We start from the raw sequence: 26,346 nt of genomic DNA, 5'->3' as shown, positions 1-26,346 counted from the left end.
TCCCTGGTGGGCACAGGTCTCTCTGAAGCTCCGGGTGGGGAGGCAAAGCCCTCCCAGGTCAGGGCAGAGGCAGACTGGTCGGGAGCAGCATGGGGCCTGCCTTGTGAGGCCAGCTCTGCTCACATGGCCCGGACGGGGCCCTCCCAGTTCCGTCTAAGAGTGAAAGTGCCTTGAAGTATTTGGGGGCCGACGGAGGGGCTGAATCTGCCCAGATGCTCCGAGTGTGGACTGGGGCCGGGGGAGGGCTCACCTGCCGTGTGCCGGATGGTCTTCCTGCAGTACTCTTCTGCCAGGGGTACTGCCCGGAGCATGTCTCTCCCCCACTGCACCAGTGGCTTTCCTTGTGCGGCGAACGACACAAACAGGGCCGTGCACAGGGAGCCCAGGAAGCCTGGAGGGGCGGGGAAGAGAGAGGGCACCGTCACCTGGGCGACCTGCCACGTTGTGTGGGACCCCCGAGGAAGGGTTTGCTCGTGTTCCATCTTTCCCATGCTCAGGTGCACCGTTCGGCGGCACTAACCACATTCACACTGGATGTCCTGCATCCTCCCTAGAACTCCCCATCTTCCCAAACCATAGCTCTGCCCCTGCTCCACTCACCCCACTGCCCACCCCAGGCCCTGGCCACCCCCATCGACTTTTCTGTCTCTGGATGTGACCACTCTGGGTGCCTGTTCCTTGTGGAACCACACGCGATTTGTCCCTCTGTGGCGGGTGTATTCCACTCAGCACGCATCCGCAGGTTCACCCGCGTGGCTTGCCATGGCTTCCCTTCCTCTCCGTGGCTGCATCGCATTCCGTGCGTGGATGAACACATTTTGATAACCTGTCATCTGTGTGTGGCTGCATGGGCTGCCTCTGCCTTTGGCTATTGGGAACACCGCGTCACGTAGACCATTAGCATCTGTGGCCGGGGATTATCAGTTAATGAGCCTGTGCAGGAGGAAGGCGGAGGTGGGGGCTCTCCTGACTCGAGGGAGACACTGCAGAGCTCTGGGGCCGTTGTGTACACTCAGGCGCTTCCTGTGCAGGGCTGACTCCTGTGCCCTGCTGGTGCTTGGGGCTTTTCTCGTCTGACTCCTGGGTGTGCATTAGCGGCCGGCAAGCTCATCAGCACAGACAAGCTCAGAGCCCACCTTATAGGCTCTGTCTCCCTTATTTTCTTTGGTATGTCAAATTTTACAACCGTTTACTGAAAAAGAAACGCATGTGAGTGTGTGTGTGTGTGTGTGTGTGTATAAAACATATATATATTTAATAAAACACGGTTAAGGAAGAAGTTAAGTCTGGGAGGCTTGTCCTGGTCCATCTTCCAGTGCTGTGGGGAAAGATGGGGCCAGGGGCTTCTGGGGTCCTGAGCTCACCCCACAGTCCACACAGCCAGCCCTGCACTTCACGGAGCAGGTGGCACTGGGTGCGCAGCTCTCAGGGAACAGGGCCACGTCTGGCCCTGCCAGGCTCCCATCCATCCGCTGCACTGGCCTCATTAGACGCTAGTGTGGGAGCCATCAGATGGGAGCTCGGAAGAGACTGATCTTAATTATCTGAATTATTCACAATGATCCTGGCCATGATGAGGCTAACAATGCCTGGGGCTGGCAGGACAGTCCTGGAAATCCCGTGGTCACTGTCTGGGTGGAGACAGCCCTGGAGAGGCCGCCTTTTCCAAAGACATGAGCTCTCTCCTCTCACTGCCAGCCATTGTGGGGACCGCAGCCGCCGCGGGTCAGTAGTGGCAGGAGGCGAAGGGACGGCCATGGTACTCGTGATGTGGTTTCAGAGATGCAGTCGGGTGGGAGGACCAGTGACGCCGTGGTGACAGTACCAGTAGCAGCAGCAACAATGGTGGTACTCGTGACAGTCACAGTGGGAACAGCGTGGGGCCAGCAACTGCAGCAGTGGTTGCCTTACTAGTGACGGTATCATGTGGAGGCACCAGTGGTATCAGCAGTGACAGGACCAGTAGCAGCAGCCACAGTGGAGATGGCAGTATGGGTGATAAAAGCGGAGTGGTGACAAAAGGCGGGGGTGGCGGTGGCACCAGTGGCGGCGGTGGCAGTGGTACTAGTGGCGGCAGTGGCAGTGTTGCTAGTGACAGCAGCAGTAGGGATGGTGCGGTGCTGCTGATGGGAGCAGCCGTGGCCGTGGCAGTAGTTCAGTGCCAGTGGCTGTGCAGGGGAGCAGTGGCCCCTGTGTGCCCAGCCCTCACCCACTGGGCACTGCTCCCAGGGTGTCATCGTGCCACTCAGTCCTCACGAGAGCTTGTGAAGGGCATGGCGATCACCCTCTTGTGGACGAGGCATGCGGGGCTGAGAGGTTGTGTTGCTCGGTTTTGGAGCCACGTTAGCTTCAGAAGGGTCAGTTCTGCTGCAGACCCTGTGGGTATGAGGCCCACACCCACCCAGGAAAGGGGCGAGCCCACTGTCACGGCGCCGTTGGCCAGAGGCAGGCTCCAGGGTGGGTGCCGTGTGTGTTCTGACGTTCCGCTTGTCTGTACACCGGAGCGATGACACCCGCCCTACCGGGGCTGTCGTGGGGAAAAGATGACCCTAATCCCAGGCTGGGCCACGGTGAACGGCCACTGAACATGGCCGCTGTGTGGAGCACAGTCGCCCACAACACGCCATGTAGAGACGGGCTGTAGAGACGCTTTCCAGCGGCTGTCGGGCCACTCTTGAAGGCACTAATCAGGGCCTCCTTTGGCCCGGCGGGAGAGCTGCAGCAGCGGCAAGAGTCTACGAATCGTTCTCAAGCCCAGGGCTCTGGGCCGGTCCTGTCCCTGCCTACGGCTCTGCCTCTGCCCAGGGACGCCGCAGCTCTGGGCTCATGGGAGCACATAACGCACGCTGTAACACAAACTGTGGTTTGAAAATGGAAAAGGGAGTAGAGTTAAAAAGCACTTTGAAGTGTCAATTTCATAAAATCAAACCCTTAAAACATTTTTGGTCATTATTATAGAAATATAGAAATCATTCATATATTAAACATGTGAAATAGTTTTTTTTTTGTTGTTGTTGTTGTTGTTTTTTGAGACGGAGTCTCATTCTGTCACCCAGGCTGGAGTGCAATGGCATGATCTTGGCTCACTGCAACCTCCGCCTCCCAGGTTCAAGTGATTCTCCTGCCTCAGTCTCCTGAGTAGCTGGGATTACAGGCATGCACCACCACGCCTGGCTAATTTTTGCATTTTTCACTGGAGACGAGGTTTCACGATGTTGGCCAGGCTGATCTTGAACTCCTGACCTCAGGTGATCTGCCTGCCTTGGCCTCCCAAAGTGCTGGGATTACAGGCGTGAGCCACCACACCTGGCCGTGAAATGATTTTTAAAATATGAGTAGGAAATATATTAGCAAATGTTTTAGAAATTTAAATTATTAACACAGATTCTTGTGCTCATTACATCATTTTCAAATGTCCAACTTTTTTTTTTTTTTTTGGAGATAGGGCCTCGCCCGATCGCCCAGGCTGGAGTGCAATGGCGCAAACACAGCTCACCGCAGTCCTAACGTGCTGGGCTCAGGCGATCCTCCCACCTCAGTAGCTGGAACCACAGGAGCCACCACGCCTGGCTAATTTTTAATATTTTTGTAGAGATGGAGTCTCCCTGTGTTGCCCAGGCTGGTCTCCTACTCTTGGCCTCTAGCGATCCTCCTGCCTCTGCCTCCCAAAGTGCTTGGATTATAGGTGTGAGTCATTGCACCTGGCAAATGCCCAACATTTTTGGGTCTGAGGTTTTAATTTTTTTTTTTTTTTTTGAGACAGAGTCTCGCTCTGTCGCCCAGGCTGGAGCGCGGGGCGTGATCTCGGCTCACTGCAAGCTCTGCCTCCCAGGTTCACACCATTCTCCTGCCTCAGCCTCCCGAGTAGCTGGGACTACAGGCACCCGCCACCACGCCCGGCTAATTTTTTGTATTTTTAGTAGAGACGGGGTTTCACCGTGTTAGCCAGGATGGTCTTCATCTCCTGACCTTGTGATCTGTCCTCCGCAGCCTCTCAAAGTGCTGGGATTACAGGCGTGAGCCACTGCGCCTGGCCTTACTTTTTAATTTGCGTCCGGTTGCACCACTCAGCTAGCAGGAGTCCAGCAGTGCTCCCTTCTCGGCATCTGACTCTGCCCCACCAGTTGGTTCACATGCCTGTGCGTCCGCCGCTTAGGCTGCCTGTCCCCAGGGTAGTAAAGGCACGTGCCTGCTTTGCTGCAGACGCGGTGGGGGTGGGATGGCCAGGCCGGCAGAGCTGCGTGTTGATCCTAGGCGGGTTGCTCATCGCTGTTCTCGTGGAGGTGTGGGCGGCTCTGCCTCCTCGCTGGGAGGCCGGTCACAGCAGATACCAAAAGGTAATCCTGAACGAGGCCAGCATGGCTGTTGGACGTGTGGGACTGGGCGGTGCCAGGACTAAGGGCCAGTTGCAGGTCAGGAGTTTTGAGTTGTTTTTGCTTTTTTTAAACGGAAGCCAACCGAGCCGCCTCCTCACTGCCTTTCAAAGTCACTCATCAGGTGCTACCGCAGCCACCGCGGCCTGGCCTCTCAGAGGCCTGCCCTCCACAGGATGGACTGGGGACGGGGACAAACCCCACTGAGCAGCTGGCCACCTGGCACAGACCACAAGGAATGAAGTGCCGTGTTAAGGCGGCGACATGATCCAACCCGCTTCATCCTCACACAGCCCGATTTGCGGGTGTGATTCACGTAGGGCGGTCACCCCGTTACAGGTGAGAAGCCTGAGGCCCGGCAGGTGGAGCCGTTCCCATGGTTCCCGTGGTCCCCTTGGCTCCCTTGGCTGGCGGGTGGTGGGGCCAACCCAGGGCACAGCAAGAAAATGCAGGAAATACTGTACAAACCCTGGTTCCCAGCATCACCCCGATCCCACCTGTACCCAGGCACTGGTGCGTTTCTTTTTCTTTTGTTCTGACACAAATGATACCAAAACCACTGAGAATTTCCCCAGCAGTTTCTTCAACATCACCACACTTACCGCTAATCCTGCTTTTGGGCTGAAAACAGACCTTAAGCAAAGCAGATTAAAAAATAAGCCAACTCCCTCAACAAATCAAAAAACCGATGTGATCCCACGAGATTTCCAGCCCAGTGTCCCGGGCAGGGCACCCTCACAGCAGGCACCCGGCAGGTGCAGGGCCGGCGTCTGTCTCCTTTAAGCAGCGTGCAGAAGGCGGTAGCTCCAGGCCCCGCCCCCGCCCCGGCCCCGCCCCTCGCTCACCTGTGGGATGGTTGTGGGTCATCCGGCCGCACTCCACGCTGACCTCGATGAGGGTCTCCAGCCGCTCGGGCTTCCAGTACCGCAGGCCAATGCACATGGCCTTGGTGGCCGCTCCAAACCCTGAGCCTGCGTGGAGAAGGAAGAGCTGGTTTACAATTCTGCTCCAATAATTCCACCCCGACAATCTAGCTTTCATGAATAATTTTAAAAGTGTAAAAATGTGCGTAATAACACGTTCATCAGAGTGTGGTTTAAATGAGTGAGCCACAGGCAGGCCACTCAAGTGACTGCAGCAGAAAGGAGATGGGGGAATTCGGTGGCATCCAGGTATCGGTTGTTACTTAGTCACTAAAAACAGAACGTTTGAAGGCCCAGAGATATGCTCATGATATGCAGCACGCTTTCAACGAGATGTTTTCCCTGTAAAAACAGCTTCATTGAGTTATAACTACATACAACAAACTAGGCACAATGAAACATGCACGATCCTAACATTTTTACATAGGTGCACCCCCGGGACCCAGCACCCAGGCAGAGTGAACATAGGTGCACCCCCGGGACCCAGCGCCCGGGCCCAGGGTGAACATAGGTGCCTGAGAATTATGACGCCTGTGTCGGGCCTTGTGAGTTTGGATTTATTGATTTTCTTTGTCAGGAACTGGATTCTTCTGGTTCTTTGCATGCCTCATATGCTATGGAGTCCTGGATATTTTTATATTCCTATAACTATTCTTGACCTTTGTCTTGGGATACAGTTAATTTACTTGAAAATAGTTTGGTCTTTCTGGGTTCTGCTTTTAGGATTTAAGTCTTGGCTGGGTGTGGTGGCTCCTGCCTGTAATTTCAGCACTTGGAGACTGAGGTGGGCAGATCGCTTGAGCTCAGGAGTTCAAGACCGGCCTGGGCAACATGGTGAAACCCCTTCTCTACAAAAAAAAATACCAAAATATTAACTGGATATAGTGGCATGCACCTGTGGTCCCAGCCACTCAGGAGGCTAAGGTGTGAGGATTGCTGGAGTCTGGGAGGTCAAGGCTGCAGAGAGCCATAACTGCACCACTGCACTCCAGCCTGGGTGATGGAGTGAGACCCTGTCTACAAAAAAATAAAAATAAATTTTTAGGCCGGGCGCGGTGGCTCAAGCCTGTAATCCCAGCACTTTGGGAGGCCGAGGCGGGCAGATCACAAGGTCAGGAGATCGAGACCACAGTGAAACCCCGTCTCTACTAAAAATACAAAAAAAAAAATTAGCCGGGCGCGGTGGCGGGCGCCTGTAGTCCTAGCTACTCAGGAGGCTGAGGCAGGAGAATGGCGTGAACCCAGGAGGCGGAGCTTGCAATGAGCCGAGATCGCGCCACTGCACTCCAGCCTGGGCAACAGCGTGAGACTCCGTCTCAAAAAAAAAAAAAAAAAAAAAAAAAAAAATTTTGTTTTGTTTTTTTTTGTTTGTTTGTTTGTTTTAATTTAAAGCTTGGCTGGGCCTGGTGGCTCACACCTGTAATCCCACCACTTTGGGAGGCCAAGGCAGGTGGATCACCTGAGGTCAGGAGTTCAAGATCAGCCTGAGCAACATGGTGAAACTCCATCCTTACTAAAATGCAAAATTAGCAGGGCATGGTGGCGGGCGTATGTAATCCCAGCTACTCAGGAGGCTGAGACAGGAGAATGTGCTGAATCCAGGAGGCAGAGGTTGCAGTGAGCCAAGATCACACCACTGCACTCCAGCCTGGGTGACAGAGCAAGACTCCATCTCAAAAAAAAAAAAAAAAAAAAAAAATTTAAAGCATGCTTTTCAATAGATACCATTAAGAAAACAAAAAAGCAAGGCATCCAAGGGGAGAAAATATTTATAATATATAGAGCTGACAAAGGATTTGTATCCAAAATATATAAAGAACACTTGGCATTCAGTAATAAACACAGCTGGGATGAGCCAGACACACTGGTCTGCATTTTGCTTTCTACACTCATCCATGACAGAGGTTGTCCCACGCCCCAGGACACATCGATCCCACTTCACTCTTTTTATTTATTTATTTATTTATTTAATTTTTTTTTTTTTTTTTGAGACGGAGTCTGGCTCTGTCGCCCAGGCTGGAGTGCAGTGGCCGGATCTCAGCTCACTGCAAGCTCTGCCTCCCGGGTTTACGCCATTCTCCTGCCTCAGCCTCCCGAGTAGCTGGGACTACAGGTGCCCGCCACCTTGCCTGGCTAGATTTTTTGTATTTTTAGTAGAGACGGGGTTTCACCATGTTAGCCAGGATGGTCTCGATCTCCTGACCTTGTGATCCACCCATCTCGGCCTCCCAAAGTGCTGGGATTACAGGCTTGAGCCACCGCGCCCGGCCACTTCACTCTTTTTAATGGCTGCATAGTATTCCATTATATGGATGTGCCACAGTCAGTTTCATCATTCTTCTACCGAGGGACACTAGGCTGTTCCAGGTCTTGCTAATATAAACGATGGGGCAGAGAGCATCTCTGTCCACGTATCTTTGCTCCCTTGCTTTTATATATTACCATCATGGGCGTTTAGAATTTCTGGGAGTAGAAGCGCCAGATCAAAAAGCGTGTTCATTAAATCATTTTGACAGGTAATGACAGATTTCCCTCTCAAGAGGTCATACTATCCTTACCCTTGTCCAGCAGGAAGCTGTGTGCCTTCTGCACCACAGAAGAGCTGGCCCCAAGGCTTTTGTGGCTGGTGATCTACTTCTGCTCAAACTGCCCCTTCCACGTGCCCAGAGCAGGTTCCTCTCGGGAATGGGGCTGCCAGAGCAGCTCACCTGGTCTTACCCTCTCTCTGTGGCTTTCTGGGGATACCTGCATTTCTGCTACTCTGTCAGGAACACAGGTTGTCTCAGAAACCCCTCTAGCCTGTGGGCATTTCCTCTTCTGTCTACTAATGAGTCCAAGTTCTCCAGCTTGAAAGAGCCTTCTGGGGAGGGATTATACAAGAAGTGGGGCTCATCACTGCGGTACTGATGACACAGCAAGTCAGCCACCACCCACATTTCAAGGATAAGCATGGAGGATGCAGGGCCAGGACTAGAGAAGCAGAGGCTCTTTGGAGGCAGATACTGGGGCCACTCAAATACAGCTTCACCAGAAACACATCAAAGTGTTTTAGAGACATTCATGCAGACCGCACAAGCCGTCATTGATGTGGTAACAGAAAAGACCAACTTAAAGGGAAAACAGTGGGAAATATCTCTTAAAGGAAACTGGCAGTGGGTGACAACAGCCCTATGGGGAAGCCTGGTGCCACGTGACGGGTGCTTCTTAAACAGACGCCCGCGCTGGCCGGGCCGACTGGGAGGGGCCACTGCCTGTGTTCCTTAAACAGATGCCAGCGCTGGCTGAGCTGACCAGGAGGGGCCCCCGCCCCTCTGAAGGGACAAAGGGACTCTTGGCTGATCTGGCCCCACTGAAGCCACCTGGAGATGCTGGGGGCTAGTGGAAGACAGATGGTTAGGACCGCAGGGTCCCCACTGAAGCCACCTGGAGATGCTGGGGGCTAGTGGAGGACAGACGGTTAGGACCGCAGGGTCCCCAGACGGGTGGCTTTACGGGGCAAGGAGAGGATTTCTCTGACCCTTTTCGTTGAACGGCGTGTGCCAGGCGAGGAGGTAGTTATTGGGCTTCAGCTGAGCGCAGCCTTCAATGGTAGCTGGGTCTGGCCGGCGTTCTGGAAGCTTCTCGACGATTTCCACATAGCACCTCACCATCTCCCGGTACAGATCATCCAGGCACCAGTAGTCTGGGGAAGAAAGGAGAGGGCAGACATCAGAGCCAGCTGTGGTGTGAGCTGTGGCCTCCCTCCCGCGGGCTCGGGCAGGCTCCCCACGGGCTCAACATCCGCGGCCACAGCTCCAGCGAGCCTCTGGCAGGGAAGAGGCGTCTTTAGGGAGGCGGAGAAGGGTTTGGGGATCCTTCCTGCACAGCCCTGGCTGCTGAGGGACGTTGAACATGCAGACAAACAGTTCACCTGAGATTTCGTTCTGATTTCAGGCCTTCTAGTTTGTTGCTACACTTGTTATTCTAGTCACACGTGGGAATCAAGAAAAGACCCACCATGCTCATTTTCTTTTCTTTTCTCTTTTTTTTTTTTGAGATGGAGTCTCACTCTGTCGCCCAGGCTGGAGCGCAGTGGTGCGATCTTGGCTCACTGCAAGCTCCGCCTCCCGGGTTTACGCCATTCTCCTGCCTCAGCCTCCCGAGTAGCTGTGACTACAGGCGCCCGCCACCGCGCTCAGCTAGTTTTTTGTATTTTTAGTAGAGACGGGGTTTCACCGTGTTGGCCAGGATGATCTCGATTTCCTGACCTCATGATCCGCCCGCCTCGGCCTCCCAAAGTGCTGGGATTACAGGTGTGAGCCACCGCGCCCAGCCCCACCGTGCTCCTTTTCTAGCGGTTGTATCTATGTGGCCACAAACAGAACTGAAACCGGCCCATTCCATGGGCTTGTGACGCAGATGGTGGAGGCCGATGTGCCCAGCTCCGGCTCCGTCTTCTCTTGCTGGAAACCCGGGTACAACAGGGACAGCTGCCGCCAAGCAGCATCCCCAGCCCCACAAGCTCTGGAAACAAGGGTGGGCTCGAGGCCCTGAAAGACCCTGGGGCACGAGGGCGAAGGAGCTGGACACAGCAGACACCTGCCCTACGCCCAGCACCCGGGAGGCCCAGACATCCTCCCACAGCAAGGGCTGGTTCTTATTTGCCGGTTTGCCTGATAAGGCTCGGTGAGGCTATGTGTCTTGCCCAAGGCCAGAGCTGGCAAATGTGTTTGCCGGCAAAGCCAGAGCACTTCTGTGATTAAGTAACCTGCAGTGTGTGGATGGAGTCCACATAGCCTCTGAAACCAGAGCCCGGGCGCCCGGCCATGCCAGGACAGGCTGTGGCAGGCGGATGCCCACCAAGGTGGGACCGGCGAGGGCGCCCCTCCCGACGGCCACTTTAACACCCAGCAGCTTGTTTTCATTCTGTACTAAAACTGCACTCTGGGCTTGCGGGTCGGCCCCAGGAGATGCCACTGCTCCCTTTTCCTTGGTGATGAATCCCCTACCTTTGGGGAGGGAAGGGGTGGGAATGAATGGGGAGAAGGAGGCAAAGACGGAGGCTTGGCCCACCCTCCATGGGGCAGAAATGGCACTTGGAAGCAAAAGACCTTCCCACTGGTGGCTGGGGCCTTCCTCAGCCACATCAGAGCCAGATGTCCCAGCACGGATGGGTGGTGAGATTAGGAGGGGCACTTGGCAAAGTCACTCCCTCCTCGAGGACACGAAACCTCTACCGCTGCAAACCCCCGGAGAGAGCGTGCAGGGCACCCAGCGGCTGCAAACCCCCGGAGAGAGCGTGCAGGGCCCCCAGCGGCTGCAAACCCCCGGAGAGAGCGTGCAGGGCCCCCAGCGGCTGCAAACCCCCGGAGAGAGCGTGCAGGGCACCCAGCGGCTGCAAACCCCCGGAGAGAGCGTGCAGGGCACCCAGCGGCTGCAAACCCCCGGAGAGAGCGTGCAGGGCCCCCAGCGGCTGCAAACCCCCGGAGAGAGCACACAGGATCTTCAGGCTGCAAACCCTTGGAGAGAGTGCACAGGATCCTGAGGCTGCAAACTCCCAGAGAGAGCACTTGGGGCCCAGCGGCTGCAAACCCTACAGAGAGCATGCGGGACCCCGCGGCTGCAAACCTCCTCTCCTCTCACCACAGAGAGAGCACACAGGGCCCCGTGGCTGTGAACCCCCCAGAGAGAGAGGGCTTCCGTGGCTGCAAACTCCCAGAAAAGTGCTCAGGACAAGGACTCCATGTTGTGTCCTCCTACCACCAGTTCCCTGACCCAGCCCAGCAGAGGCCTCTGAAGAGTGAGGGGCAGTCCCGGGAGGCATGGCCGGCTGGGTTGTGCATGGTGTTGTCCACATGCACAGTGTTGTCATATGGGCACAGCACTGTCTACACTCACAGCCTTGTCTACACTCACAGCGCTGCCCACACTCACAGCGCTGTCTACACTCACAGCGCTGTCTACACTCACAGCATTGTCTACACTCACAGCACTGTCTACACTCATGGTGTTGTCTACACGGCATTGTCTACACTTACAGCGCTGTCTACACTCACGGCGTTGTCTATACTCATGGCGTTGTCTACACTCATGGTGCTATCTACACTCACAGCGTTGTCTATACTCACGGTGGTGTCTACACAGCATTGTCTACACTTACAGCATTGTCTACACTCACGGCGTTGTCTATACTCATGGCGTTGTCTACACTCACGGCGCTGTCTACACTAACAGTGTTGTCTACACTCACAGCATTGTCTATACTCACGGTGTTGTCTACACAGCATTGTCTACACTCACAGTGCTGTCTACACTCATGGCATTGTCTATACTCACAGTGCTGTCTACACTCACAGTGTTGTCTATACTCATGGCGTTGTCTACATGGCATTGTCTACACTTACAGCACTGTCTACACTCATGGCGCTATCTACACTCACGGCGTTGTCTACACTCATGGTGTTGTCTACACTCACATTGTTGTCTACACTCACAGCATTGTCTACACTCACGGTGCTGTCTACACTCATGGTGTTGTCTACACTCATGGTGTTGTCTACACTCACAGTGTTGTCTACACTTATAGCATTGTCTATACTCACGGTGTTGTCTACACGGCATTGTCTATACTCATAGCGCTGTCTACACTCACAGCGTTATCTACACTCATGGTGTTGTCTACACTCACGGCGTTGTCTACACTCACAGTGCTGTCTACACTCACGGTGCTGTCTACACTCACGCGTTGTCTACACTCATGGTGTTGTCTATACTCATGGCGCTGTCTACACTCACAGCGCTGTCTACACTCGTGCATTGTCTACACTCACGGTGTTGTCTACATTCACAGCATTGTCTACACTCACGGTGTTGACTACACTCAGAGTGTTTACACTCACGGTGTTGTCTACACTCACATTGTTGTCTTATGTGCACAGTGTTATCCACATGCACAGTGTTGCCTACATGCCTGGTGTCTACATGCACAGTGTTGTATGTGCATGGTGTTGTCTACACACATGGTATTATCTGTCCTGCATGTATGATGTTGTCATAAATGCATAGCATTGCACTGCATAAACACAGAGTGTTTACATGCACAGTGTTGTCTACACGCAGTGTTGTGTGTGCATGGCATTGCCTACACACGATGTTGTATGTATCATGTTGTCTACATGCACCATGTTGTGTGTGTAGTGTCTACGTGCATGTTTTCTGTACACATGGTGTTGTGTGTGTATGGTGTCTACACGCATGTTGTCTGCACACATGGTGTTGTGTGCATGCACAGTATTGTTTTACATCATGCCATGTTCATCACCCCAGTTCTGAGTCAGGGAGGACAGAGAATGTGGCAAGACCATGGTTTGGGAGACATGAGTCCTGCAGTCTTATGGGAGAGATGTGAGGGCTGCATTCCTACAGAATTAAGGTCACCTTTGCCTGCACACGAAGCCCCTGGGTGGGCATAGAGCTGCGTGGCTTTGTCCAGGCTGTGTCTAAACCCAGCGTGTGCCACTCACAGGCACCAGCACAGTCGTTCCACAAACAGCCTTTCTCAACTCAGTCCTGGGTTGACAAGCCTAACCCTTCCTGAGTCCCCTAAAAGGATTCATTTTATTCTGGAATTAGGTACGAAATGTCTGTATTTAACTGAAATTTAGCCTTTTCAAAGCAAAAAGAAGTCCATAAAACAAAATGGCACAAAAAGCATTGTCTTTTCAGGTTAGAATTTAAGCTAGAAACAGATTTCAAAGCTGCTACCCTTGGGCTTCTCCCCAGGTTTCTTTCCTTTGGGACACTCAACTCCTGTCTCCTGTCTTCCCTGTCTGGTCTCCTGAAAGACAAATCAGTTTATAAAGCTGCCTGAGGGGCTGGGCGCGGTGGCTTATACCTATAATCCCAGCACTTTGGGAGGCCAGGATGGGCAGATCATAAGGTCAGGAGTTCAAGACCAGCCTGGCTCTACTAAAAATACAAGTTAGCCGAGCTGCTCGGGAGGCTAAGGCAGGAGAATCCCTTGAACTAGGGAGGTGGAGGTTGCAGTGAGCCGAGGTGGTGCCACTGTACTCCAGCTGGGCAAAAGAATGAGACTCTGTCTTAAAAAAAGAAAAAAAAAAAAAAAAAAAGCTGCCTGAGTCTCCCAATTAGTATCTCAATAAAAAAAAGGCAAAATACTAACATTCAGTGAACTTGTAGCAAAATGTCGTGTTTCCAAGTATTTTCAGTTATTACAGCCCCAGGAGAGGCTGAGAAGGCCCTGTGCCCTGGAGACCGTGGCCAGTGACACCTCCCGCCGTCCTGCTGGGCCCTGAAGTTGGGGTTCAGTGAGCCTCACGGCGGAGACGTGTCAGACGAGCCTTCGGCCACCTTCCCACACTGGCCTAAGTGCTTCCTCCCACTTTGCTGGCCACTCCATTTAATCCTTTGTGACTGTGAGGCAGGAAGGCCCTGGCAGGGAAGCCACTTCCCCTGTTTTCCCAGGGAGAGGGGCTGGGGAGCTGGGAATGGCCAGCTGCATACCTGGGCGATGGCTGAGTGCACACCTCCCCCGCCAGGCCTGGCACACACACACCTGCTAAATGCCTGCCGAGTGACTCGGTGATAACACGCTCGTGACATGGCCTTTTCGCTCAAGGCCACGGATGCCGCCTCTCCTATATGTCTTGCAGAACGCTAGACATGGCAAATTCCTGGTTCAGAGTCTGCTTTTGTGCCCTGTTCAGAGGCACACCCAAAAGCGGGGAGCCACAGAGGCTGCACCTGACCCTCTGACCTGGGCTCACTCGAGCAGCAGAGCCAGGGTTTGCCAGACCACACAGCCCCGTGGCTCACGGGGCGAAGGACTTTTCAGTGCAGCTTACTGAAAGATGCCAAATGTAGTTCCGTTTGTACAAGCCTGCCTGTCTTCGGAAAGCATGCTGAAGAGCCACCGCACACCGCAATTGTTATGATACCTGCAGGCCACCGTGACCTCAGCAGTCAGGGACGGTGCTTACGAGCATGGGGACAGACTGTGTGGTTCCCGTCCAAGCTCCACCATTCACTGGGCTGTGTGGCACTGGGCAAGTGCCTGAACCTCTCTGTATGTCAGTTCCTTCTCCTGTAAGACTGTGATAAAATCAGCCTCCGCGGTGATGTGAGGAGCTCGTGTGGAGGATAACACGCGTGAAGCAGCTGGAACAATGCCTGGTACAGAAGTGCCATGGAGTCAGCACTCACCACTGTCGTTTGGTAGAGACGGAGTCTTGCTATGTACCTAGGCTGATCTAGAACTCCTGGGCTCAGGCAGTCTGCCCACCTTGGCCTCCCACAGTGCTGGGATTGCAGACATGAGCCACTGTGCCCAGCCCTCACCATTGTTAACACAGCTCAAGGACCCCCTTCCATAGGCTACAATTTGTAATTTAAAGAACAAAGCTAAACTTAAGTGAAATTTCAACTTTGATTTTTAGTGAGTTGAAAAGAATCTGCTTGCTTTGGTTTCTAGAGGGGTAAGCGATTCCAGGGGTGATCTTGGACGCGTGTTTTCTCAGGACACAGAAACTAGACACTGCAGCAGCACAGTGAACCCTCCCTTCCCATCCACAGCTGAGGACCGTGAGAGCTTAGAGCAAACTTCCTTCCTTCTTAATAACAGCGCCCCACGGTGGCTCATGCCTGTCAGCCCAGCACTTTGGGAGGCTGAGGTGGGTGGATCACTTGAGGTCAGGAGTTTGAGACCAGCCTGGACAACAAGCTGAAACCCCGTCTCTACTAAAAACACAAAAATCAGCCAGGTGTGGTGGCGGGTGCCTGTAGCCCAGCTACTCAGGAGGCTGAGGCAGGAGAATCACTTGAACCCAGGAGGTGGAGGTTGCAGTGAGCTGAGATCACGCCACTGCACTCCAGCCTGGGCGATGGAGCAAGACTCTGTCTCAAAAAACAAACAAAAAACAGCACCCCGAACGTCCGTAACCCTTTGAACTGTGTGAATTTCGTGTCCTGTTGGGCCGATCTCCGTCGGTGCATTTTTGGAGTGTCCTATGCTGCTGCCCTCCCTGCAGGCCTGGCAGGACCAGACCCACAGCCATGGACACTGCCACTCACAAAATGCCCACCAAGTGCCACCAGAGATGGGACATGCAGAGCTGCTGTGAGTGCACACACGGCATGAGACGCCCAGAGGAAGCCATGCTCAAGAGTGAGGACCAGCCGTCTACGGTGAAAACAAGCAGGAGCCTTGTCCCACAGGTGTCTGTGTGTGGAGTGCGCCTGCTCTGGGCTGCGGGGACACAATCGTGGGGCTGCTGGTCCTAAGGGCACACAAGAGGCTGCCTGGAAAACCAGAAGCAGGAGCTCCCCGACATCAAGGCTGTGAACACTCGGACGCCTCCCTGTCTCCAGCAAGCCGGGAGCCTTATCTTATCGCTGGCGCTTCAGCTCTCCCGTTATTTAGGGACCGGCCACAGGCTCGATGGCATTCCTCCACCGTGAGCACAGAACTAAACTGGGCGCGTCCGTGGCGGATGAACGGAATGGTGGAGTGAACGCATGAGATTTCAGTGACTTAGCTGCAGCCCTCAGATTTTAATTCTGCCGTGATCAACAGACAGCACCCACGAGGTTTGGAAGAGCAAATGCCTCGTAGGAAAGCTGGACTGCATGTCTGTGCACCTGCCATTTCCCTGAAATTCATGCAAAAGCTTGATCCTAAAATCAATTTGCTACTTAAAGGTATTTTAAGAGGCTTTGTCTCCAATCTTGTCCAGTCGAGTTTACGTCATTTTCTTAGAACACATTTGTGTATGGGCAACTCTCCAAGCTGAACCGTTTTGGGAGATGATGTTCTAACCTTCAGTCATTGGAATTTAGAACTAATCCCCCCAAACAGTATTAATGGGTCCACATTTTAAACGGGCTTATTTTACATCCCTTTGTAATGAATTTGGAACAAGAAGGTTTAATCTCTGAGTGAGAGGTGAGCCCTCACCCTTCTCACACCAGCACAGCCGAATCACCCTGCTCACACTGGCACAGCTGAGAGAGGCTTAACTGGCTTTAACTCTATTAGAAACAGAAGGTGCTAGGCTTAGTTAACGCTTTACAAACATAAGTGAAAAGTCACGTTTAAAAATTGAATCTTAATCTGCAAAGTAATACTGTGACCCCCAGAGAAACCACAGGAGAAACACGATCTGCCTCATATCAAATTTGAGGGACACTGGTGTCTATTAAATTGCCACTTTTAGCAGCGGCATCATGTAACACCATCGACTGAAGGACCGCACTGCCTTCAAAGCTCTCAGGGGCTTACTGGGAGAACTTGAGCAGCCACAGTGCTCCCTCCAGCCCACACACAGGAGCGAGGCGGGCCAGGCCCTACCTGTGGCCACAGTGTTCCCTCCAGCCCACACGCCACAGCACGGCAGGGCCCGGCCCTACCTATGGTCACAGTGCTCCCTCCAGCCCACGCACCAGAGTGACAGGGCCCAGCCCTACCTGTGGCCGCAGTGTTCCCTCCAGTCCACACGCCATAGCACGGCAGGGCCCGGCCCTACCTGTGGCCACAGTGCTCCCTCCAGCCCACACGCCACAGCACGGCGGGGCCCGGCCCTACCTATGGTCACAGTGCTCCCTCCAGCCCACGCACCAGAGAGTGACAGGGCCCGGCCCTACCTGTGGCCGCAGTGTTCCCTCCAGCCCACATGTCAGAGCGAGGCGGGGCCCGGCCCTACCTATGGTAACAGTGCTCCCTCCAGCCCATGCACCAGAGCGTGATGGGGCCCGGCCCTACCTGTGGTGAGGGCCTCGGCGGTTGCCATGTGCATGATGGTATTGTCACTCACGGGCCATTCTCCTGGCAAGAGGACGAGGTGGTCCAGGCCCCCAGAACGTTGCAGCTCCTCCTGAATCTTCATGCCCCCAGTGCTGTTCTCCTTGCAGACATTTCTGTAACCAAGAGCATCGCCGACACTCCCCAGCAACATTGCAGCCTTAAATTTCTCCATCTCGGGAGGCAGCTCCTCTTACCCTACAGCTGCAGAGCGTCCTGGCCTTTGTCTCCTCCTCGGCCCGCCTGACTTTTATAGTGGTCATTGTGTCACTGTCAGGAGCGTCCTCTGACGGCCGGGCACTCCTTGTCTATCTCTGCAGGTGGCACCAATGAGAGGACCTTTCTGTCCCCCACGTGGGAGGTGTCAGCTTTCTTCCGCGTCTGGACAGGCACCAGCTCCTCAGCAAAGGAGTCTGCTGGCTTCTGCACTTCAGAGCGTTGACAGAGCGGGGGCTCCTCTCACTTCCCCGTGTGTGGTGCGGGGTGACGCGGGAGCAAATGTGTGCAGGCGTGCCTGTCACTGCGGCCCGCTGCGGGGCGTGACCTCACCCCTCAGGCAACAACCCATCTGCTGTCTACAGTTCTGCCTTTCCTGGACATTTCAAATACAATGTGTGGCCTTCAGTGTCCGTCTTCCTTCACGCAACATAATGTTGAGATTAATCTGTGACATGCAGTTTTTTTTAGAAAACTTTTCGATTATGAAATGTTTTTGATGGAACACTTTGTAAAGGGAACAAAGTCTATCTAGCTCCCGTGTGAAAAACGACGGTGTCTTCTCAGCATGCGGTGTTTAACGGCTCTCAGATAACCGGACTGCGCTGTGCGGTGTTTAACGGCTCTCAGATAACCGGACTGCGCTGTGCGGTGTTTAACGGCTCTCAGATAACCGGACTGCGCTGTGCGGTGTTTAACGGCTCTCAGATAACCGGACTGCGCTGTGAGGGGGAAAGTCGTCAGCAAAGCACAGGCTTCGCTGGAACCTCCCATCCGGCCCTCAGTCAGCTCAGCATATTTACAACATCCCTGCTAGCTCATGAAAAGAATATTAAAAATACGGAGGCCGGGGGTGAGGCAGACTAGCCAGAGCTCCTGGTTTGAAATAAATTAGGGAAACAGACCGTCGCCCAACCCTAGCCCTGGACAGGTCTCTGCAGAGGCCGGGTGCCCAGCGGGGCTGTCTCTCTCCCACCTCCCTCATCGGGGCCTGGTTTCCATCAGACCCAGGGGAAGCGAAGGGAGTGACACCTGGACTGAAGAAATGCGTCTGATAAAAACGAAACTCGGCTGGGCGCGGTGGCTCACGCCTGTAATCCCAGCACTTTGGGAGGCCGAGGCGGGCGAATCACGAGGTCAGGAGATCGAGACCATCCTGGCTAACACGGTGAAACCCCATCTCTACTAAAAAATACAAAAACCTAGCCGGGCGAGGTGGCGGGCGACTGTAGTCCCAGCTACTCGGGAGGCTGAGGCAGGAGAATGGTGTGAACCCGGGAGGCGGAGCTTGTAGTGTGCCACTGCACTCCAGCCTGGGAGACAGAGCGAGACGCCGTCTCAAAAAAAAACAAAAACAAAAACAAAAAACACGAAACTCTTGTAGTATGCAGCGAGACAGCAAGAAGCATTTAATAAAGTCACCATCTGGCGTTATACCAGCACTTGTTAAACTGGAGGTTCTCGAGCAGTGAGCTCATCTCATCCTCCACTGTCTGCTGGTAGAGCCAGGCATTAACAAAATCATGCCAGCTAGCATGATCCTGAGATCCAGAAACAAAAAGTCCTTCAAAACCAGCAGGCAGGCCGGGCGCAGGGGCTCACGCCTACAATCCCAGCACTTTGGGACGCCGAGGCAGGCGGATCACCTGAGGTCAGGATTTTGAGACCAGCCTGACCAATATGATGAAACCCCATCTCTACTAAAAATACAAAAATTAGCCAGGCATGGTGGTGTGCACCTGTAATCCCAGCTACTTGGGAGGCTGAGGCAGGAGAATCGCTTGAACCCAGGAGGCAGAGGTTGCCGTGAGCCAAGATCACGCCAGTGCACTCCAGCCTGGGCAACAAGAGCAAAACGCCGTCTCAAAAACAAAACAAAAAAACCCCAAACACAAAAAACAGCATGCATGCAGGTTCCCTACCCAAACAGGACAGACAGGAGGGCAGCCCTTCGTTCGAACTCCCACCCGTTCTAGGCAGAGCTGCACTGTGGGGCCAAAGCCTGTTGTTGAGGGGAGTGACACAGACCCCTCGCTGGGCGCTTCAGTCGATTCTCAGGCAGCGGAAACCTTTGCCAAGAGCACTGTCTGGCTCCCTCAGCAAACAGGATGGGATAAGGTTAGCTAATTAGTTTATCCAGGAAATATTTGCAGAGCCCCTACTTTGTACCTGAAACCGTGGACACAGTAACAAATATCAGAAGTTTACTCTTGGCCCCATGAAGCCTGAGGTCACAAATGGATATAAACTTAAAGCTAAAACAACACAATGACATGCACAATGTCACTGAGAGGAGCTGGCAATGTTGATTCCGGAATGCCTGGCAGGTGCACTGCGAAGGGGCAGGTCGCACATGATCCTTAGACCCCGGTGCTTGGCTGTTTCCCTTCGATAAGGGATGGTTTCCAGCAGTGCGTGCTGGCACACGTCCCCCCGCCCTGCTCCCACACACCCCCCACCCTGCTCCCACACCCCCCCCGTAAATCCTATTGTGAGATCTCTAATTCCTCACGAGCTACCACTTCAGGCACACGGTGCACCGCTGAGAGGGAACGCAACGACAGAAGCTGCCTGAGGACCTGTTACCTGGCCAGGGCTGGTGGGCCACATGGAAGGGCAGGGGCATGCCCGCTGGTTGCTAGCTGGGGGCTGTTCTGTCATCCCGGGACAAGGGCTCAGATGCTGACACCTGTAGGCAGGCATCCCTGTAGCCGAGGAGAAATCGAAAGGAAACCATACCCGAGATAAAACAATTTAATGCTTCTGTTCTCAGCATTTCACAGCATGCAGGACTCAAATGTATACAACAGAAGAAGAAAACAATTTCTGGAAAAGCCTTTGTCCAGTGATATTTTGATATCTATTGACAATCTCTTAGAACTTTAAATCTCAAAAACAAAAAAGTACTGCGGATCTCCATAATTTATACAGAATTATCTGAATTCTATAAACTTTTCTGAACAGAACAATTACATGTCAAGAATCCATGAAGCCTCCAAGATGCGCTCACACATTTGAGGTTTTTATTAAAGCTAGTTTTTATTGTATTAAACAAATGCTCTCTGAGAATCGAAGACTTCTAAAGGTAGACAGGCCCAGTTTCCCGTTAAGGGTTCTGGAAGCAGAGCCTGGGGAAGGTCTGTGACTTGCCCATCACTGGACCACCAGAAGCCAGCGGGGGCCAGGCGGGGTCTCCAGGCTGCAGGTCCCTTCCAGTCCTGTCCCTGCTGCCCCCTGTGACCATCTCTGCTGAGAAGCATCGAAGGTTGGTCCTGCAGCCGCCAAGCTCACGAACCTCAGCCATCAGATGTTCCTGAAGCACAGGGCGAGTCCTGTTCTCAGAAGCCAACCCAGCTGCGCGTCTGGGCTCTGTTCTCTCACACCGCAGCTGGGTCATCTGCGGCGACTCTCCTCTCCCCTGGGAAACATCTCCAGCTGGTCCACGTCCTGCACGGTGCTGCAGGGGGGCAGCAAGGCACGCTTGTGACATGAGGGTCTCGGCACATGTGAGGTAGGGTCAGCAGTGATGTCCACAACTCGACACACGCCCTCCACACCTGGGCGGCACTCGTGGGTACCCCTCAACCAGGCGGCCACGAAAAACAGATGAAAACACGGCACAAAGACGGACTTCAGCTCACCAATCAGATGAAGGTTTTGGGGTTGGGTTTTTTCGGACAACGATGTACATTTTAGCTTCCGAATGTGCACAGGGGCACAAAGGTTCAGATGCTGGCACCATGGGCACCACAGGAGGGTGGAAAAAACCAATTCATTCGATTTTATTGTATTGATTTATTTTTTAATTTATTGAGACAGAATCTTACTCTGTCATCCAGGATGGAGTGCAGTGGTGCAATCCCAACTCATTGTAACCTCCGTCTCCTGGGTTCAAGCGATTCTCCTGCCTCAGCCTCCCGAGTAGCTCAGATTATAGGCATGTGCCACTACGCCCGGCTAATTTTTGTATTTTTAGTAGAGACGAGGTTTCACCATGTTGGCCAGGCTGGTCTCGAACTCCTGACGTCAGGCGATCCACCTGCCTCGGCCTCCCAAAGTGCTGGGATTACAGGCGTGAGCCACCGTGCCTGGCCTCGATTTTAAAATCCACAATTCATCACTCATGAAAGAAATGTTTTTCATGGAAAAATGTCTTTTAAAATATAACTAAAACATATTTTTTAAAAACACACTTTATGAAGTTTCTCAGGTCAAGTAACATTTAAGTAAGAGGGGTCCACTGATATATAAACGGTGTGAGATAAACTCTGCTGGAATTGTGCCATGTGTGCCGTTGCTGTGCAAAGCTACATGGGGACTGAGAACCATAAAATGATTTTCAGATGTATGTCTAGAGAAAATGGAAACAAAAATAGAGCTGGTAAATCTAGATATTCGATAATTCAAAAAATATAAATCTTGAATTCCTGGCACCAATTTTAAAAAACATTAGACTCTATGACAAGATCTTCTCCTTTAGGGCACATTCTTAACAGCTTTGACTTATATAAAAACGCAGCACCCTGCAGAGGACATGTGCCGTGCTTCCAGTGCCACTGCAACATCATTCAGCGGCGTTCGGCCGGCCGCTGGTTCGCCTGATGGCGCGAGCTACGCAGCATGCTCTGCGGTCCCACAGGCGGCGCCACGGCTCTACCTTAGTGTTTTGTAAATACTAAAAAGTCATGCAGAAATCTCCTAACGCAACAGCTATGATGACAAATCTCCAAACATCCCAAAGCAGCCATGTCCTGGGGAACTTCCTGCGGTGTCCACAAAGCAGCCGCTGCTGTCCTCCGGCAGAATGGGATGGCTCCTCTGGTTCCATGGCGGGTCAACAATGACTTCTGGACTCAGTGACAATGCACCCAGGAACTGACCGAAATCTCCTTGCAGGATACAAATCATTTCACAATCTTACTCCTGCTTAACTTGCTGCCTAGAAAAGGCTGCGTTTTCCACCTGTGACTACTGGCCGTGCATACTCTACAAAATCATCTATAAGAACAGGCCAAGCTCCTAAAGGAAAGCAAGCAAACAGAAGACCCGTTAGAGCACCGTTTTTATCTTCAAGGCATTGTGTCACATATCAATCCAACATTTACATTTCAAGAACCCAAATGATTTGAGGTCCATACCATTTGTGTTTCACAGAATGAACCAGCCCAAGTTACCCAGTTCTTTTGTCCTAGCACAGCCAGGTCGGGAGCCCTGGTGTGTGCGTGCTGGTATGTCCAGGGGGCTGTGGGCTCACAGTGGCCCTGCTTGCTCCATGAGTGCCCCAGGCAGTCACACCAGCTGCTCAGGAAGGGAGTGAAATGGACCCACTCGGACCAGGTGGCACGTTCCTCAGGTCACTGGCATTCTTACCATCAGGGGGTGCTGCCTCCTGCGGCTCTTCCCCAGTGGGACCACCCCCTCGTGCCCTGCCCTTCCCCACCCCGGCAGCCCCGAGGGCCCTCTGAGCTCCTGCACTGCTGCCTCAATCCTGGAAGCTGTGCTTCTGTCAATGAAATTCAATGATCCCTTCTTTCATTTGACAAGCAGTTACTGGGTGCCTCTGATCTAGGGACGGTGCAAAGTGTGGAGGACACAGAGAAACAGAAGCTAAAACAGGCAGCCAGCCACGTAAACCACCCGTTAAAGGCACGGCGCCAGTGTCCAGAACAGATCACTGCCTGCCGAGGGGTAGGGAGGAAGCAAAGTGGGTGGGGGTCTAGAGGGGGGCCTTCTACCCGGAAACCATCCCTCCCGAAGGTGGCAGCGTGCCCAGCACACAGCAGGCTCCAAAGGTCCTCCAATGCAGCGTCCTAAACACGGGGGGAGACAAATATATATATATATATATATATATATATATATATATATATATATATATATATATTTTTTTTTTTTTTTTTTTTGAGACGGAGTCTCGCTCTGTCACCCAGGCTGGAGTGCAGTGGCCGGATCTCAGCTCACTGCAAGCTCCGCCTCCCGGGTTCCCGCCATTCTCCTGCCTCAGCCTCCCGAGTAGCTGGGACTACAGGCGCCCGCCACGTCGCCCGGCTAGTTTTTTGTATTTTTTAGTAGAGACAGGGTTTCACCATGTTAGCCAGGATGGTCTCGATCTCCTGACCTCATGATCCGCCCGTCTCGGCCTCCCAAAGTGCTGGGATTACAGGCTTGAGCTACCGCGCCTGGCCTAGAGATATATTTACGTAAGAAGACAGGAGCTGGAATCTCTGAGGAAGCCTAAAGAGCGCAGTGTGGAACTGACCTAAGGCATCATGCGTGACTGAGAATCTGGGAGTGGTGGTTTCCGAACACCTAACTCCGTGGCTCCACCATGGGGGTCTCTGCACATCCAATTTTGAAATGCTTTGGCTTAGAGGACTGTCTTCTTGATTTACACTAAATATAAAGCCGCATTTTTCTTTTGTATGATTTACAGAAAATAAGGAAGGGGGTAGGTAGTATTATCACCACCCCCATCTCAGTGACGGGGTCACCACTCTAGAGGCAGGAAAAGTTAACGTTCTCAGGTGTAAGCATTTCGGTCAATCATCTGAAGCACAACTGCCGGTACCTTCTTCATCGTAGTTAGACATATCATCTGCAATCATGTTTCCAAAGTCCAGAAGGAGGTTCCAGGTGTCCCTTGGAATTGATCTTTTGTGATGCTCCTAATATATAAGGAGAAAAAAAAAACCCACCAGATTTAAAATACAGAGCTTAACTCTCATACATTCTAGTGGCCTCGCGATCTTCAATTAACAATCTTCATTAATTTGATTAGGAACAAGTACAATAACATTGTTAAAAGTAATAGTGTTCCGCATAAATGTTAAGTGCTACAACAATGCCAATGTCCAAATATAGGAAGCGACTTATTTAAAAACAAAACATTTTAAATATTACAATTATAAACTCCTGTTTTGTCACACAGAAGGGCAGCATTTTAATCTCGTTACCTGCCCATCAGCTGCATGTATATGTATATATTAATGAACAGCTCATAAGCTTGTCTTACATTTCAAAACATTAACCTGCTATCGAATTACATGTAGTTTTCCGCAACTTGTTTTTTCCCCACTCAGCGTAACGTTTGAAGCGTATGCGGGCTGACTTGTTTGCCCTTGTTTGCGTGGCTCCAAAGCTGTGCTCCATCGCACCAATATTCTGACTTTTTAGTCCGTTCTCCTGTGGATGGTCACTGGCTTTTCCAGTGTTCTGCTGTTACGACGACACTGTGAGCGCCTTCATCCCCATTTCCACACACAAGAGCGTGAGGTTCTCTGGGAAACATCTACGACTTAGGTTTGACCCAGGCAAGGCATAAGGGGGCTGTGGGCACAGCATTACTGACCTCTGGATGTTTTGAGAGAAGTAATACAGCACAGGATGTGACGAAACACACAGCTGCAAAGGCGCCTCCCCATGGCAAACCCACAGAACTGAGTGACATCACCTTCTACAGACAGCTCCGCCCCCTGCCTGCCATGCTCCCTGGGTGCCACCCGCAGGACTCAGTGACATCATCTTCCACAGACAGCTCCGCCCCCTGCCTGCCATGCTCTCTGGGTGCCACCCGCAGGACTGAGGGACATCACCTTCCACAGACAGCTCTGCCCCCCGCCTGCCATGCTCCCTGGGTGCCACCCGCAGGACTCAGTGACATCATCTTCCAGACAGCTCCACCCCCTGCCTGCCATGCTCTCTGGGTGCCACCCACAGAACTGAATGACATCACCTTCCACAGACAGCTCCGTCCCCCACCTGCCATGCTCTCTGGGTGCCACCCACAGAACTGAATGACATCACCTTCCACAGACAGCTCCGCCCCCTGCCTGCCATGCTCTCTGGGTGCCACCCACAGAACTGAATGACATCACCTTCCACAGACAGCTCCGCCCCCCGCCTGCCATGCTCTCTGGGTGCCACCCACAGAACTGAATGACATCACCTTCCACAGACAGCTCCGCCCCCCGCCTGCCATGCTCTCTGGGTGCCGTTCCCACATGAGGAAGCAGAGGCATGTGGAAGTGACCTGCCCAAGCCACAGGACTCGTAAGTGGCAAAGTCTGTGTCACCCGGTGTCAGGTGAATGGAGGCGGTGCGGTCCTGGCCTGGCTGTGTGTTGGCGTTGGAAGACCACTTCTTCCACTTTCATGGACAGAATGGCAAGAGGTCTGGGCATCTCTGCCACCACCAGGCTTGTGGCCACTCACTTTCAACAACCCACAGCTGCACCTGCTGCCAGCAAGGCGAGCTGGTACGACACAGCCCTGTCCCACGCCAGGCAAGTGTCTCTCCAGAGGGCCCATGAAGGCCTCCTTTCCTTCTGAGCATGGCCTCAGACCACAGACACACAGTGGCTGGGCACCGCCAGATACACTCCAAAGTTCTGGAACCCAAACCAATGCACAGAAGTGTGGCACTGGCACTGTGTTGAGGATTCGGAGTTCTCAGTGGAAAGACAGAATTACTGTCTAGGTCCTCGGAGGAGACAACACGGGGGCTGCTGGGCTGGGGTCGCAGAGTCTCCAGGAACCCCAGCCTGAGAGGAGCTTCCGTGACTGCCAAGGAGCCACATGAACAGCTCATAAGCTTGTCTTACATTTTAAAACATTCGGAGGTGGCCCCGGATCAGCCCCATCCCAGCCCTGCGGTCTCCTGCAAGGTGACAGAGCCAAGTGGCAACCTGTCTGGACCTGTGGATCTCTGTGTGGGACGTTCATCTGCTGAAAACCTCCACGTGTGAGGCCTGAGGTGGATGATCACACGCAGCTCACACCTACCGACCTCCCTCACGTGTGAGGCCTGAGGTGGATGATCACACGCAGCTCACACCTACCGACCTCCCTCACGTGTGAGGCCTGAGGTGGATGATCACACGCAGCTCACACCTACCGACCTCCCTCGCGTGTGAGGCCTGAGGTGGATGATCACACGCAGCTCACACCTACCGACCTCCCTCACGTGTGAGGCCTGAGGTGGATGATCACACGCAGCTCACACCTACCGACCTCCCTCCACAGTGAGCACGAGAGCGAGACGC

General features: G+C 53.2%; 2 protein-coding genes across 5 annotated transcripts in view; both read right to left on the bottom strand.

Moving 5' to 3' along the window:
* The window catches only part of LOC105485249 (ADP-ribosylhydrolase like 1), a 47,947-nt gene extending 30,093 nt beyond the window's left edge, over positions 1–17,854 (bottom strand). The window contains exons 1-4 of the mRNA XM_011747493.3: positions 17,052–17,854; positions 8,814–8,978; positions 5,219–5,344; positions 251–391 (exon numbers count right to left, since the gene is read on the bottom strand). Coding sequence (XP_011745795.2) covers positions 251–391; positions 5,219–5,344; positions 8,814–8,978; positions 17,052–17,265 — 646 coding nt within the window. The 5' untranslated portion in view covers positions 17,266–17,854. The remainder of the gene's footprint in view (positions 1–250; positions 392–5,218; positions 5,345–8,813; positions 8,979–17,051) is intronic.
* Positions 17,855–20,044: 2,190 nt separating this feature from the next.
* Positions 20,045–26,346, bottom strand: part of LOC105485247 (defective in cullin neddylation 1 domain containing 2) — a 38,670-nt gene continuing 32,368 nt past the window's right edge. For all 4 annotated transcript variants that reach the window (XM_011747485.2, XM_011747488.3, XM_011747486.3 and 1 more), the window contains 2 exons: positions 23,875–23,971; positions 20,045–22,325 (listed from right to left, as the gene is read on the bottom strand). In XM_011747485.2, coding sequence (XP_011745787.1) covers positions 22,246–22,325; positions 23,875–23,971 — 177 coding nt within the window. In that variant the 3' untranslated portion in view covers positions 20,045–22,245. The remainder of the gene's footprint in view (positions 22,326–23,874; positions 23,972–26,346) is intronic.

Source organism: Macaca nemestrina, chromosome 16 (genome assembly GCF_043159975.1).
Source record: "Macaca nemestrina isolate mMacNem1 chromosome 16, mMacNem.hap1, whole genome shotgun sequence".
NCBI lineage: Eukaryota > Metazoa > Chordata > Mammalia > Primates > Cercopithecidae > Macaca > Macaca nemestrina.
Note: the sequence above shows the minus strand (reverse complement) of the source record. Positions and strands in the feature narration are given on the sequence as shown.